This window comes from Camelina sativa, chromosome 18 (assembly GCF_000633955.1).
Source record: "Camelina sativa cultivar DH55 chromosome 18, Cs, whole genome shotgun sequence".
Taxonomy (NCBI): domain Eukaryota; kingdom Viridiplantae; phylum Streptophyta; class Magnoliopsida; order Brassicales; family Brassicaceae; genus Camelina; species Camelina sativa.
Window position 1 is genome coordinate 9,421,217 of NC_025702.1, and position 14,005 is coordinate 9,435,221.

The 14,005-nt window shown below is 37.0% G+C and overlaps 1 protein-coding gene across 1 annotated transcript; it reads left to right on the top strand.

Annotated features, from left to right (window-relative positions):
• Positions 5,012 to 7,125, top strand: LOC104760931 (probable prefoldin subunit 3). The gene is made up of 6 exons (XM_010483924.2): positions 5,012 to 5,315; positions 5,482 to 5,539; positions 5,620 to 5,691; positions 6,268 to 6,387; positions 6,483 to 6,584; positions 6,794 to 7,125. The coding sequence occupies exons 1-6, from the start codon at positions 5,170 to 5,172 to the stop codon at positions 6,881 to 6,883; spliced, it is 588 nt and encodes a 195-aa protein (XP_010482226.1). The 5' UTR covers positions 5,012 to 5,169; the 3' UTR covers positions 6,884 to 7,125.

Below are 14,005 nucleotides of genomic sequence, written 5' to 3' on the forward strand. Positions count from 1 at the left end.
GGGGGGGGGAACAATGACGCGTTGCCTCGGTAGTTGTGAAGGTTTGCCTGCAAATTTTAATGAATTGTCTATTATGGAACTGCTGGGGCGAATAAACCTGCTTTTAGGAGAGCAATACGATATCTAATGAAGAAATTCAAAACGGATGTCCTTGCTTTATTCGAAACGCATGCTGGAGGTGAGAATGCTAGTCGGATTTTTTGTGGTCTGGGATTCAAGAATTCTTTTCGAGTTGATGTTGTTGGGCAAAGTGGTGGGCTGTGGTTGCTTTGGCGATCTGAGATTGGTGAAGTTACAGTCATAGAGTCGTCTGAGCAGTTTATAGTGGCAATGGTACAGAATGGTACGGAATGCTTGAACCTAGTTGTGGTCTACGCGGCACCATTGGTAAGTAGACGAGCGGGTTTATGGGATAAGTTGCGAGAGGTTATCAAAGCTTTTGATGGTCAGTTAGTGGTTGGTGGAGATTTGAATACTATCGTTCGTATTGCTGAGAGGTCAAGAGGTAATGGAAGGTTATCTCCTGATTCATTAGCCTTGGAGATTGGATCCAGAATGTATCTTTGATTGACATGGGTTTTCGAGGCAATAAATTTACTCCACGAAGAGGGAGAACTGAGAATAACTTTATTGCTAAGCGACTGGACAGAGTCATGTGTTGTGCTCATTCTAGATTGAAGTGGCAATATGGTAGTGTGATACATCTACCGGTTTTGGCGTCGGATCACGCTCCATTATATCTTCAACTATGTTCTGAAGTGGTGAGGGATGCGAGTAGGCGGTCATTTAGGTATGTAGTGGCATGGCTAAAGCATCCTAGCTTCAAATACATTTTGGTTGCATCATGGGATGTGCAGCTAAAAACGCCAGAGGCTTTGAAGGCACTATAGGTAACACTTAAAAAGTGGAATCATGATGTATTTGGGAATGCTCAAAAGAGGAAGGAACTGTTAATGAATAAGATCAAAGTGATTCAAGATAGGTTGGAGGTTGTGCAGGCAGATGGAATGTTACGTGAGGAAGAGGAGATGTTGAAGGAGTTTGAAGAGGTTCTGGAACAGGAGGAGATGATTTGGTTCCAAAAGTCTCGAGATAAGTGGATAGTGCATGGGGGTAGAAATACAACTTATTTCCATATTGCTACTATTATACGAAGAAGGAGGAACCGTATAGATATGTTGAAAAACGAAAACAAGGTGTGGGTCTCGGGTGCTTCAGAGCTGGAGGACGTTGTTGTGGCTTATTTCCAGCGGTTGTATTCCATGAATGATGTTCCTCCGGTGGTTGAGAGTCTACCACGTGATGGTTTTGTTGGTTTGACTAGAGTGGAGAAAGAGAGTCTGAATAAACCGTTTGCAGAGTTTGAAGTGGAAGTAGCAACTCGAACCATGGGACGATATAAGGCAGCAGGTCCGGATGGCTATCAACCCATACTCTTTCAAAATTGTTGGGGATAGGTTGGAGATTTTGTGGTGAAGTTTTCCTTGGACGTCTTTGCTACAGGACAATTTCCGCCTAGTACGAATGATGCTTTGGTAGTGCTGATACCAAAGGTGCCTAAGCCAGAAACAATTAACCCATTAGTCTCTGCAATTTCTTGTTTAAGATTATTACAAAGATAATGGTGCTACGACTTAAGGGGGTGATCTCGAAGCTTATTGGTCTAGCCTAATCTAGCTTTATCCCGGGGAGGTTGAGCACTGACAACATTGTTTTGGTTCAGGAAGCGGTTCATTCGTTGCGGAAAAAGAAAGGGCGTAAGGGTTGGATGCTTTTGAAGCTGGATTTGGAGAAAGCATATGACAGAATCATGTGGGATTTTCTAGAGGATACCTTGGTAGGGGCTGGTTTTGAGAATTGTTGGGTTCAATGGATTCTCAAGTGTGTGACGGACCCTTCAATGACGATCCTTCAATGACGATCCTTTGGATCCTCTATCCCCTTATCTCTTTGTGTTGTGCATTGAGAGGTTATGCCATATGATTGACAAGTCGGTAATAATGGGGGGGGGGAGTGGAAGCCTATTGCTTTGTCACGTGGTGGTCCTAAGTTGTCCCACATCTGCTTTGCGGACAATTTGATATTATTTGCTGAAGCTTCGGTATCTCAAGTGCGAGTTCTCTGAGAATGTCTCGAGGGAGCTGGGGAAGCAGATCAGTGATGAGAGTGGGATTAAAGCAACTGTGGATCTGGGTAAGTATTTGGGCATGCCAGTCTTGCAGAAGAGGATAGGACACATTTGGCGAGGTTCTCCAAAAGGTAACTTCACGGTTAGCAGGGTGGAAGGGAAGGCTGTTGAGTATGGCGGGAAGACTTACTCTGACTAAGTCGGTACTATCGTCAATTCTAGTTCACACAATAAGTGCAATATTGTTGCCAAAGTCAGTGTTGGATGGGTTGGATAAAGTTTCAAGGAATTTTTTGTGGAGTAGTACACCGGAGAAGCGAAGGCAACATTTAATTGCGTGGCATAAAGTTTGTTTACCTCGTTGTGAGGGAGGGTTGGGGATCCGCGCTTCTCACCATATGAATAAAGCAATCCTTGCTAAACTGGGTTGGCGTCTGTTGGGGGATCAGACTAGTCTCTGGGCACGTGTCCTGAGGAGCAAATACAAGGTAAGAGGTATTCAAGATCATGGTTGGATGTCTGCTACGAAACCTGGTTCTTCAACTTGGAGGAGTTTGCGAGTTGGTCTGCGAGATGTGGTTTGTAAAGGGTATTGATGGGTTTTGGGGAATGGTCAAGATATCCGTTTTTGGGAAGATAAATGGTTAACAGAGTACCCGTTGAAGGACTGTGTGGTTGCACCTTTACCAGAGGGATGGAATAAGCTCCGAGTGAAAGATTTAGGGCGTGAGGAATCAGGTTGGTTGTGGGAGAGTATTCTGCCGTATGTTGAGCATCATACCAGATTGGAACTGTCTACAATTGTCCTTGATAACGTGACTGGAGCTACGGACCGGCTGGCTTGGGGAGGAACAGCTGATGGGAAATTTTCTGTAACGTCTGCATATGCACTATTAAGTTCGAGTAGGGTACCTCAGCCAAATATGGCAGCTTTCTACGCAAAGATATGGAGAGTGGTGGCGCCAGAGAGAGTAAGGATCTTTCTTTGGTTGGTTTTTCAACAAGCTATTATGACAAACCAGGAGAGGTATCGACGACATCTTGGAGACACGAATATTTGTTTGGTCTGTAAAGGGGGTGAGGAGTCAATAATGCATTTATTGCGTGACTGTCCGGCGATGTCTGGGGTTTGGTCCCGTCTTATACCGGCTCAGACGTTGTACAATAATTTGACTAATGCAGGGAATGCTGCAGAGTCGTCTTGGTCCACATTGTTTGCTATGGGCGTTTGGTGGGGATGGAAATGGAGATGTGAGAATGTATTTGGGACCAATGGTAAATGCAGGGATCGGGTACGGTTTATCCGTGCTCTGGAAAGGGAGGTTGGTCAAGCTAATCGGGTGCTTCGAGATCAACCACATTCAGTGGAGTGGGTGGTACAGATGGTTGCATGGAAGGCTCCGACTGAGGGATGGATTAAATTAAATATTGATGGAGCATCCTGTAGCAACCCGGGACTTACAACAGCGGGCGTTACTTTTCGGGATCATACAGGTCAGTGGTATGGTGGTTTTGTGCTTAACATTGGTATTTGTTCAGCCCAATTGGCAGAACTATGGGGAATCTATTATGGCCTCTAGATAGCATGGGGGAAGAATGTTCAAAGGTTGGAGGTTGAGGTGGATTCGAAATTGGTTGTGGAGTTTTTAAGGACATGGATCAGTGAGTCTCATCCTCTGTCCTTCCTGGTACGCTTGTGCCATGGCTTTTTATCTAGGGATTGGATAGTCCGTGTGTCACATGTGTATAGAGAGGCGAACCGTCTTGCAGATGCGCTAGCCGACTATGCTTTTATGTTGTCGTTAGGTTTTCAATTGTTGGAATTAGCTCCGGACAATATGGCTTTGTTCATTGAGGAGGATGCTCGAGGGGTTGCCATCCCGAGATACATTTGTTTGTAATTTTCTGTTTTTTTTTTTAAATAAATAGCAGGGAGATCCTTTTCTCCTTGTCCCCTACCAAAAAAAAAGGAAACAATACTTGGGTTCAACCTCTTCATTCATACCCTTATAAAATAAGAAAATAAAATCTGTATGCATTCTTATAAAATTAAAAACTTAAACCGTTCTGTTATAAACCCAAACCAATATATAGTTTCATTCTAATTGTAAAATCTCAACTCTAACCATCTCATTTGAAAAGTTAAACCGGCATATAATTTTTTTCTAATTGTAAAATTTAAACCCTAACCACCTCATTTGTAAACCCAAACCAACATATAATTGTTTTAATTGTAAAATCTAAATCCTAACCAATTCATTTGTAAACTCAAACGGACATATAATTTTGTTCTAATTTTAAAAATCTAAACCAAGCCAANAACATATAATTGTTTTAATTGTAAAATCTAAATCCTAACCAATTCATTTGTAAACTCAAACGGACATATAATTTTGTTCTAATTTTAAAAATCTAAACCAAGCCAATATTTATAATTTTTCTTAGTTAAAAGTATACAAAATTTGTTTCCGTAAACTTTTTTGCTTTTTAATTTAGTTTTGATTTATCTTTTAAATGAAATAACGTATAGAAAAATCTGATTGGTTGAAAAGAAGGAAGTGAACTTCTATATCGGATCTAAAAATAATACACTGTGTCCGTTTAGGCCCGCAGGCTTAATGCCCATCTTAACATCACTAGTCTGGTTCGACAACAAGACGCATATGTGATCAAGTTGATTCAACATGTAGACGAGCACATAGCACTTATACCGCTTTTAGAACATTGATTGATCATTTACATGCTTGTTAATTCGAATTCAGATTAATAAATAAATCGATGTTAAAAGAGAAAATAGTGGGCTGTTTCATCATGAGTAAGGCCTTAAGCCCACTGAAAAAACCGTCGTTTGACAATTATTGATACGGCGTCGTGTTAACGACCACTCCTTGGTTCGTCGCTGGTTTCACTCTCTCTTTCGTCTCGTCTCGTCTCGTCCCAAGAGTCGAAAAGTACAATCGAGAACGCAAGTCTCGAAGCCTTTAAAAACCCTAAATCCCCAAATCGGGAACTGAGATTTCGATTTCGATTCCGATTCGCAGATGTCGTCTTCTTCACCAAGTGGAAGCGGTGGCGAATTGACAGAGAGAAGAGGGATTCCTGCCGCCAAATTCATCCAAGATGTCGAGACTTATCTCTCTCAGTCTGGCCTTGATCCTAACTCTGCTCTCGCCTTTCATCAAGAAAGGTTCCACCTTTTCACATACTCTCTCACTCTCGATTCTCATTTTCACTCTTTAAGTCTATACATTTATCTGGGCATGTTGTTCTTTCGTAGCTCATTTCCAAAAATCTCCTGATCTAGTTTTTTACTTCAACGCTCATATTAGTGATTTTATTTTCTTTGATTTTAGGCTTCAGCAATATAAAGTTGTTGAGATGAAGCTTCTTGCTCAGCAAAGGGATCTTCAGGTCGACTTGTCTTGTTCCTCTAGCTTTTGAGGTTGATCTTTATGTGTTATGATATCTTATAGTATTGATAAATGTTACAGGCTAAAATCCCAGATATTGAAAAGTGTTTAGAGGTTGTTGCCACTTTGGAAGCTAGGAAGGGTACTGGTGAGGTTCGTCGTTTTTTTCATTTTTAGTCTATCTTCACTGCCTTTTTGCATATATGCTGTTCTGTTCTTTTGAGGTGGATGGTGACCAAAGCTAAGTTTACTAACATTGTTATTTGAGCTTTCTGAATCCATTATCATGAATTTTATAACTTCATAAGGTAGAAATTTTGTTGTGCTTTGATTTCTTACCAATGTTAGAACGCCAACTTTGTGTCCATGTGAAGATTTTTTTTTCTTTTCTCTTTGTGCGACTTAGGCTTACTTAAAACATTTCCTTTGAAAGTCTCTTTTTTTTTTGAAGATCAAGGTTGATTGGTTGCAAAGACAATGTGTATATCTGCAATCAGCTTTGTTCTTCCTACGGGCCCTTAAATTATTTGTCTTAAATTCGTGTTTGATGGTGACAGCAGAACATGTTGTGTCGAGGAACATAGTTCTAGCTTTGCTGGAAGTATCACTGACCCAGATTGTAATGGGGCACAATTTTTTAGATGGAAGTTGCTTTGATGTACAAACTTACTGTTGATTCTTATGTTCGTCATCAATATTTTCTCACATGGAGTTTTTCTTACAATGTAGGCGCTTTTAGCCGATTTTGAGGTCTCCGAAGGAATATATTCACGGGCCTGCATTGAAGACACAGACTCAGTGTGTTTGTGGTTGGGAGCTAATGTCATGCTAGAATATTCCTGTGATGAGGTCCATTACTCTGAAAACATATTCTCTTCGAGTTTTAAATCTTCTAGCACCTGGGACCATAGAATAAGTTCTTTTGATCTTTGTTCTTCCAATAGGCTACTGCTCTTCTGAAAAACAATCTGGAAAATGCTAAAGCCAGCCTGGAGGTTCTTGTAGCTGATTTACAGTTCTTGAGGGATCAAGTCACAGTTACTCAGGTACAGAGATACTTGTAAAGTTATCTCATTTCAGTTGAGTCAGTGCCTATTTTTGTAGGGGCCTGCTTTCTAGTTTACATAACTCTAAATTTGCAAGCAACCCAAAATTGTAATTTAGGCAACCTGTAAAATCTTATCAATGTAGATGCTTTCAAAGATTGTGTAAAATGTAGTTTATTTTCTTGACTATGAGACTTTGTAATGGACAGGTAACTATTGCACGTGTTTATAACTGGGATGTTCATCAAAGGAGGGTTAAACAAGTTACCCCTACTGCTATTGCTGCTGCAGACTCATGAACCACAGAGCCAAATTGTAATCGCGTGGGCTTAAACGAGGTGATCTGATTATTGGGACACCTTTTGCCCCATCCGGTTGTTTGTAAACTCTTAAGCTTTGCTATCTTGATGAAATTTTGTTGCTGCGACAAACCTATGAATAGAACATTAGCATTGTTATCGTTGTTTGTCTTCATTGTTTCGCTACATATCTGCCTAGTTTTGAGAACAGCTTATGGTTTCCGCGATTGAAGTACTTACTACTACTTGTTTAAGGATGTGATAGATATATCAAACTAGTATATCCAGAATCTGGTGATCTTGATTAATGTTCCAACTTCTAAGCGAGATATGTTTCTAGAAGTAAAAGAATGAGGAATACCAAAAAGTCAAGTTGTGTCGTTTTCTCAAATTTGTGTCAAGTTTTTAGGTTCAATATTGGTGCCGGCTTATGCTTTTGTTAGCAAAAAGTGGAAATGAGAAACAAAATCGTGTTCAAATCGAACCTTTTTATTTATTTGTTATTATTTTTTCTCATTAGTGCATATGCATTTGAAGGAATAAGATTCATTTTCTGAATAATAACATCTTTTCCTTTTCACTGATATGACATTTTATAGTAAAAAGTTTGAGACATTATTTTTTTTTTTTTGGTAAAAAGCTTGGGACATTATATAAGATAAATAGCAATATAATTCTTATTTTAATGATTTGGTCATCCATTTAGGTTGTGATTTTTTTTTAATGTTCTGTAAAAAACCTGACTTGTCAAGTTGAGAGTAGTTTATGAACATAATGTTTCAGAAAATTCTAGGTAAAACAAGCGTCAAACCTAGTTCAAAAACGGGTTTGCAAGCGACAAACTCGAAGGATAAAACTCTGGAATCCATCAGAAAAGATAAAAGAGATAAACTCTAAAACTTTATTTATAAGAATAATATATGATACCCTTTAGGTTACAACTAAAGCTGTTTATATAGTAAAACAAAACTAGCTAAACCCTAATGTAGAAAGGAAAACCAATAGAAATTAACATAATTAAGAATTAATAAAGAAAAGTTAAATTAATTAAAATCCTAACGATTATGCTCCTGCATCAGACTCTTCCACTTCCAAGAAAACTCGTCTTCGAGTTGTCTTCTTGATGAAGAAGTTCATCTCCTTATCCCGCATAGAAGGGAAGTCATGTAAATATTCATCTGAATTCAACTCCTTAAAACTAGTTAAAATCTCTGGCGCTTCCTCTATTGATGGTATCTTCTCTTTTGCAACACGAATTAGCCCATTAGTTTTTATGGAAAACTCATATAGCTTCACCTCACATGCATTGCTTGACTTTTTAGAAACTTTACTTAAGTAACCATACATATCTTGCCTTAACTTTTCACAAAAAGAATTATGCCAAAAATCTCCACATAATGAATCAAACCCGAAATTTACACCGCTCCCGTTCTGTAGGCTTGTCCAGCTGACCATAGAGTTTGCACGGATTTCATCGAGCCCGAATTCTGCATGGATTTTATCAGATCCAAATTCTACACAGATCTCATCATGCATGAGTTTTTCACCAACAATTATGCTCTGATGAACAACTATCTCTTTCTCTATGGATTCTTCTTCTTTAGAAATCGAATTCTCAACAATCACACAATTGTATTCTCTTTGTGGAAAACTAATCTTGTTGATTAACAATCTCAATTGATTTCCAATAACATCTTCACTTTTTCTAACCTTAACTGGTTCTTCTCCTCTACCTCTTCATTGATTTGCGTTGTTGAAGCCGTTTCTGACCTCAGTTGTCCTGTTTCTGACCTCAGTTGTCAAATTCTTCATTTGGTCGGTCAAAGCAGTTAGAGCCGTGGTAAGAGCCTCGGTAAAACTCTGAAAGTCTGCTTTGGTCTCAGATTGATCTCCCATAGCTGATCAAGCTTTGGAAAAGAGACAGGAGAAAGCCTGCTCTGATACCAAATAATGCAGCGGAAAATCCTAGGTAAAGCAAGCGTTAAACCTAGTTCAAAAACGAGTTTGCAAGCGACAAACTCGAAGGATAAAACTCTGGAATCCACCAGAAAAGAGGTTCCGGAATCCACCAGAAAAGATAAAAGAGATAAACTCTAAAACTTTATTGATAAGAATAATATATGATTTCCCTTAGGTTACAACTAAACCTGTTTATATAGTAAAACAAAACTAGCTAAACCCTAATCTAGAAAGGAAAACCAATAGAAATTAACATAATTAATAATTAATAAAGAAAAACTAAATTAATTAAAATCCTAACGATTATGTTCGTGCATCAAAACATTTTGAGTTTTTTCGTCGTTTTCATATAAAGAATATTACGAGAAACAAACAAACGTAATAAATAAAGAAAATGTAAATTGAGAAAAGTTTTTGTTGATGGTTAGGGCATGACTTGACCTTTGAATATTGACCTCTATCTCAATTATTGATTTTCATTTCTTCTTTTCTATTTTCACAATTTAATTTCGTTTCTTTGTTTTCTACTCCATACATATACTTCATCTTGGCCTCATTTAAACCACACTCCTAAATTATGCCAATAATTTCTATTACACTAGAGTCTATATTATTATTAGATATTGTACATTATAAATCCCAAAAGCATTATTCCTTCTTAGGATGATAATTATTCTCGACTTTCGATCCTGAAATTGATGTATATTGGTGTTTGGTTACAGTTACAAATAAAATAGTTTGGGAAATACATGGCATCTTATCTTTATATATTAAAATCTAGGTTATACGTATGTCGATAATGACATGTAAATGCATTTATAGCTCTCCCACAAAAGACATAATTTGGTCTAACAATTTTGATATATATACGGACATGAAATTTCAACTCTCTTTACAATTCAAAGAAATACTAGTATTTTTGGGGATGTTTTTCCTATCTTTTTCAACTTTGGATGCATTAGACGTATTAAGGATTTGAATTGACTCACGTTGACTTTCTTATAGACTTATACGATACTATCATAAATGTTTAATATCAATATATCGCTATACATAAGATCGGGATGATAGCATCATTCGTAATAGTTAAGAGTTAAGAGTTGCTAAATTTGGATAAATCAAAACCTATTCAATCCAAAAAAAATCTAGATAGGAATTGAACGATACTATTATGAGAAAGTGCTTATTTGATTTGGAATAACGATATACTTATATTCCATATATTTTACAATCTTGTCTCACAAGAATTATATTTTTTATCTGTCAATAAAAGGTGAATCAAATATAATTATTTATGTGACCATAGATTATTTTGTAATTTTTCATTTCTTAAATGTCAAAAGTACGTATGTAAAAACATAAATATTTAGTATAGAAGTCTTTAAAAAAATGAAAATAGAATTGTAGATATACATCGTAATCGAAATTCGAAAAGAACAGTTTGAAAAAAAAGAAGAGAGAAGCGTACACGGAAAACGAGGGGGATTTTGGAGAGAAGCAATGCAAGTGAGCAGCTGTCTGTCCCCTTCTCAGACTTATTAAAGTGTTTTTGTCTCTTTGTGTCTGGTCTGAAATAACGCGTTTTAGGGTTTTGCGTTACAAATATTATTATTCCATTCTAATCAAATCAAACTTTACTCATCTGTTGACTTTGACATTTTCTTTTCTTCTTGTAATCTTCTTGGAGCAAATGTTTTTAAAAAAAAGTTTCGGTTTTTGTAAGTAAAAATTATAAAACTCACCTATGCCGCAATCATCGGTAGGTGTTCTCACTTGACATCTGATTTCCTAAGTCAACAGGTTGTTTTTCCCGCGCTCCTGCATTTTACTCAGATCGAATCTTCACCTTTATTCTTCATTTTTTTAGTTTAATTTACACTAATCGATTAGAGAGCTACAATATGTTTTCTTTTCATTATCTTTATAACCAAATCTACACTGCTAGCTAGTATATCATTTAGATATAGCTGAGATCTACCAAATTCATATAAAAAACATCACCTTTTAATTTGTTTCTTTAAAGATAAGATGGATTAGTGCGAAGAAAACTTGTTTTTTTTTTCTTTCTTCCAATTTATGTGTTAATTTGGATTAGGTTTGGTTGTCAGTTTCTTTTAAGACGTAGCTCTGACCACGCTACTAAATATATTTTTTCCACTAATCATATTGTGAATTTCTTCGGTCTCTATATCTTAATTTGCTCCGATGCCATCAATCGCATATATATATATATCCTTACAAATCTGTAAAGCAACTACTTTAGAATATACACAACGGACTTCAAAGTCAAGGAATACATTTAACATATGGACCTTACAATTACACAAACGAACACATGGCTCATTTGGCTTGGACCGACGATAGCTAACTCTTTTGTCCTTTATTCCTTTCAGCATTGACAAGTGACATGACTATCTTTTTCAAAACTTTATAAATTTAATTTATAGCATTTGAGTTTTGAAACTGTATTATGGTCAAATGATATTATATCAATATATAGATAAGTCAGCTGGACATTATTTCCAACTATATATATATTGTGATTGGATGATTGGTTCGAATTGGTGCCGTAGATTTAATACCGAATAATTTTTGTTATATAGGCGTATTTGTTGTAATTAGAGGTTTCTCTCTATTAAATCAAAACACTATTGGTGAATATTATTGTTGATTAACCTTTCACTGTCCAAATTTCTAGAGTCCTTACCACCCCATATACTTAGGGTGTGAATGGTTGCAGCGGTCAGGGCGGACAAATCTGTCTGCGGACTGGACCATTTTTTATTTACCATTCATCAAACGCAGTGTGCAATAGTGTGATCTAAATAAAGCAGAAACAAGACCGCTGCGGACCAACTGCGGACCGCTTTTACATACAAATAGACTTGGTCCGCAGTGGTCTGCTGTCCGCCCTATTTTTGGGGCGGACTAAACCGCTGACGGATTTGGCCGCTCTGACCGCAGTCACCATTCATACTCTTAATACTGATCGATGTGATTAGAACATGCATACTTTAATTTACCAATTGGCAATAGACCATAAAGTTTTAGTCTATTTGAACTCCCATAGGCGAAGGCAGTTCAGAGGGTTCAACCACCTTTTGTGGGATTGGGAATAAAGCTAAAATATTAGGGTCGAACATTATGCCACCACCTTCTCCTGAATTTATTTATTTTTAATTTTACTATCAAGCTCGAAGAAATTATAGCTGTACAATTGTTACTATATAGTATCTATTGATCTGAAATTTTATTTTCAGGTGGAATGCTAAAAATTTTGTATGAAGAATTACAATGTGAAATGAAACTGCAAGAATATAACACCTACATAGTGATGACTTGCAATCGTAATCTGAAACTTATTTAGGATAAGTCGGAGTGTAAAGCTTGATTGAACAATTGATAGTCAACACCTTTGACTTTTGACCATTTCTTATTCACCCATAAATGAAATATATATACATTTTCTTAGATCTGGTCTCGTGAACTAAAGCAGTTAACTAGCTATATGATCCTGTGGTCAATCATACCCATTGTCTTTATTTTTTTAAGCTTTGAAAGTAATATTTTCTATTCGCGGTAATATTATAAATCTAGTAATCTACAAAACTTAACAAACCCCGATCTCATCCATGTCCCATGTGCACACACATGAATACGACATACATGCTACATATCTAGCATATATATAAAATATATAGTTTTGGAAAGTGAGATTAAAGTCAGTACGTATGGCACTAAAATAGTATATGTTTTTCAAATAACATTCTGAAGTATTAAGTAGTCTATTAGACCCTTTTATTTTAACTAATCACACTACACTTGCATGTGTGTGTGTGAACGATAACTATGTTATTTGTGAAGATACAATTCCCTGTCTAATTTGTATAGTATATTTCCTAGTGAACAAGTAAATTAAAGAATATTATTGTTATAGACAATATTGTATATTTGTTGCACGATACGATCGAACTGGAGTCGTTGGATACACAGATGTTGCTAAGTGTGTACAAAATAGAAATATAAAACAAGACCGAGTGGTTACAAGTATTGTATAATTTGTATTCGCAATTTGGCTATATATTTAGAATTGCTTTATTTTCTTAATCAAAACGTAAGAAAAGGGAGTGTGTGGACGTACGTCCTTAGTTTGCGGCTACTAAACATTTAACGAGTGGACCATGTCAAACCAGTTCTTATATCAATGGGATTTGGTTTCCATTAGTCACATTATTAATTGATTTCTGTATGTATCACCTCAATATATATTTTCGTACAAAAAACATCAGTGCACGCGTCTACACAAAGAACCTCACACGTACGTTTGGTACGTATGCGTGAGACGCTAAAATGTACTTTTTTTATATTCATGGTAATTATTAGCAACTTTGAGGTTTAGTACGTATGGGTGAAAACCTAAAATATACATTTTGACTAGGGTCGATGATAACTAAATATTTTTTTTTTTATTATAAGTAATATGCAATTGTGTTTTTCTTTTTTTTAAATGAATGTGAAAATATATTCAAAACAAAAAGAAGTTCTTTTTTACAATAAATATGTTCTTGAATCAAAAGAATTATGTAAATTGTCTACAAGTTTTTAAAAAATTAGAATAAAGTAAAAGAGGAGAATTAGTCAATGTCGAGTTGCAAGCCATAGTTGTAGGCCATCAGCATATTTGGTCGTGTGTTGCTGTAGCGAAAGGAGCTTGTTACGGACCAGTCTATCCAAGAACTTGGTTAATTGCGCAGAGGTGGTAGACTTATCCTCATGACGTCGCCGGTTACGCTCCAACCAAATCGAGTGAACAGCGGCTTGGAAGATAAGGCGTAGAAGGAAACAAGTTGTACCTGTGATTGTGGCACTCGAAAGGAGAGACAAAATCTGAGTGAAATAGGTTGAGTAGCAGTGGCGAAAGAGTTGGCGGGTGAGGTTTTCCCATACTCGAACCGAATAAGGGCAAGCAAAGAAAAGATGGCCAAGGGTCTCGACTGGCGCCTGACAGAACACACACGAGGGATTCAAACAGCGGTTCCAGGATAGCATGCGTTCTCTGGTAGTAAGCCGATGCCGCGCAGCAAGCCAGAGCATGAAAGAATACTTTGGAACAGATTCAGCAAACCAAACACATGGATACCAACCCACTGTTGAAACCACTCG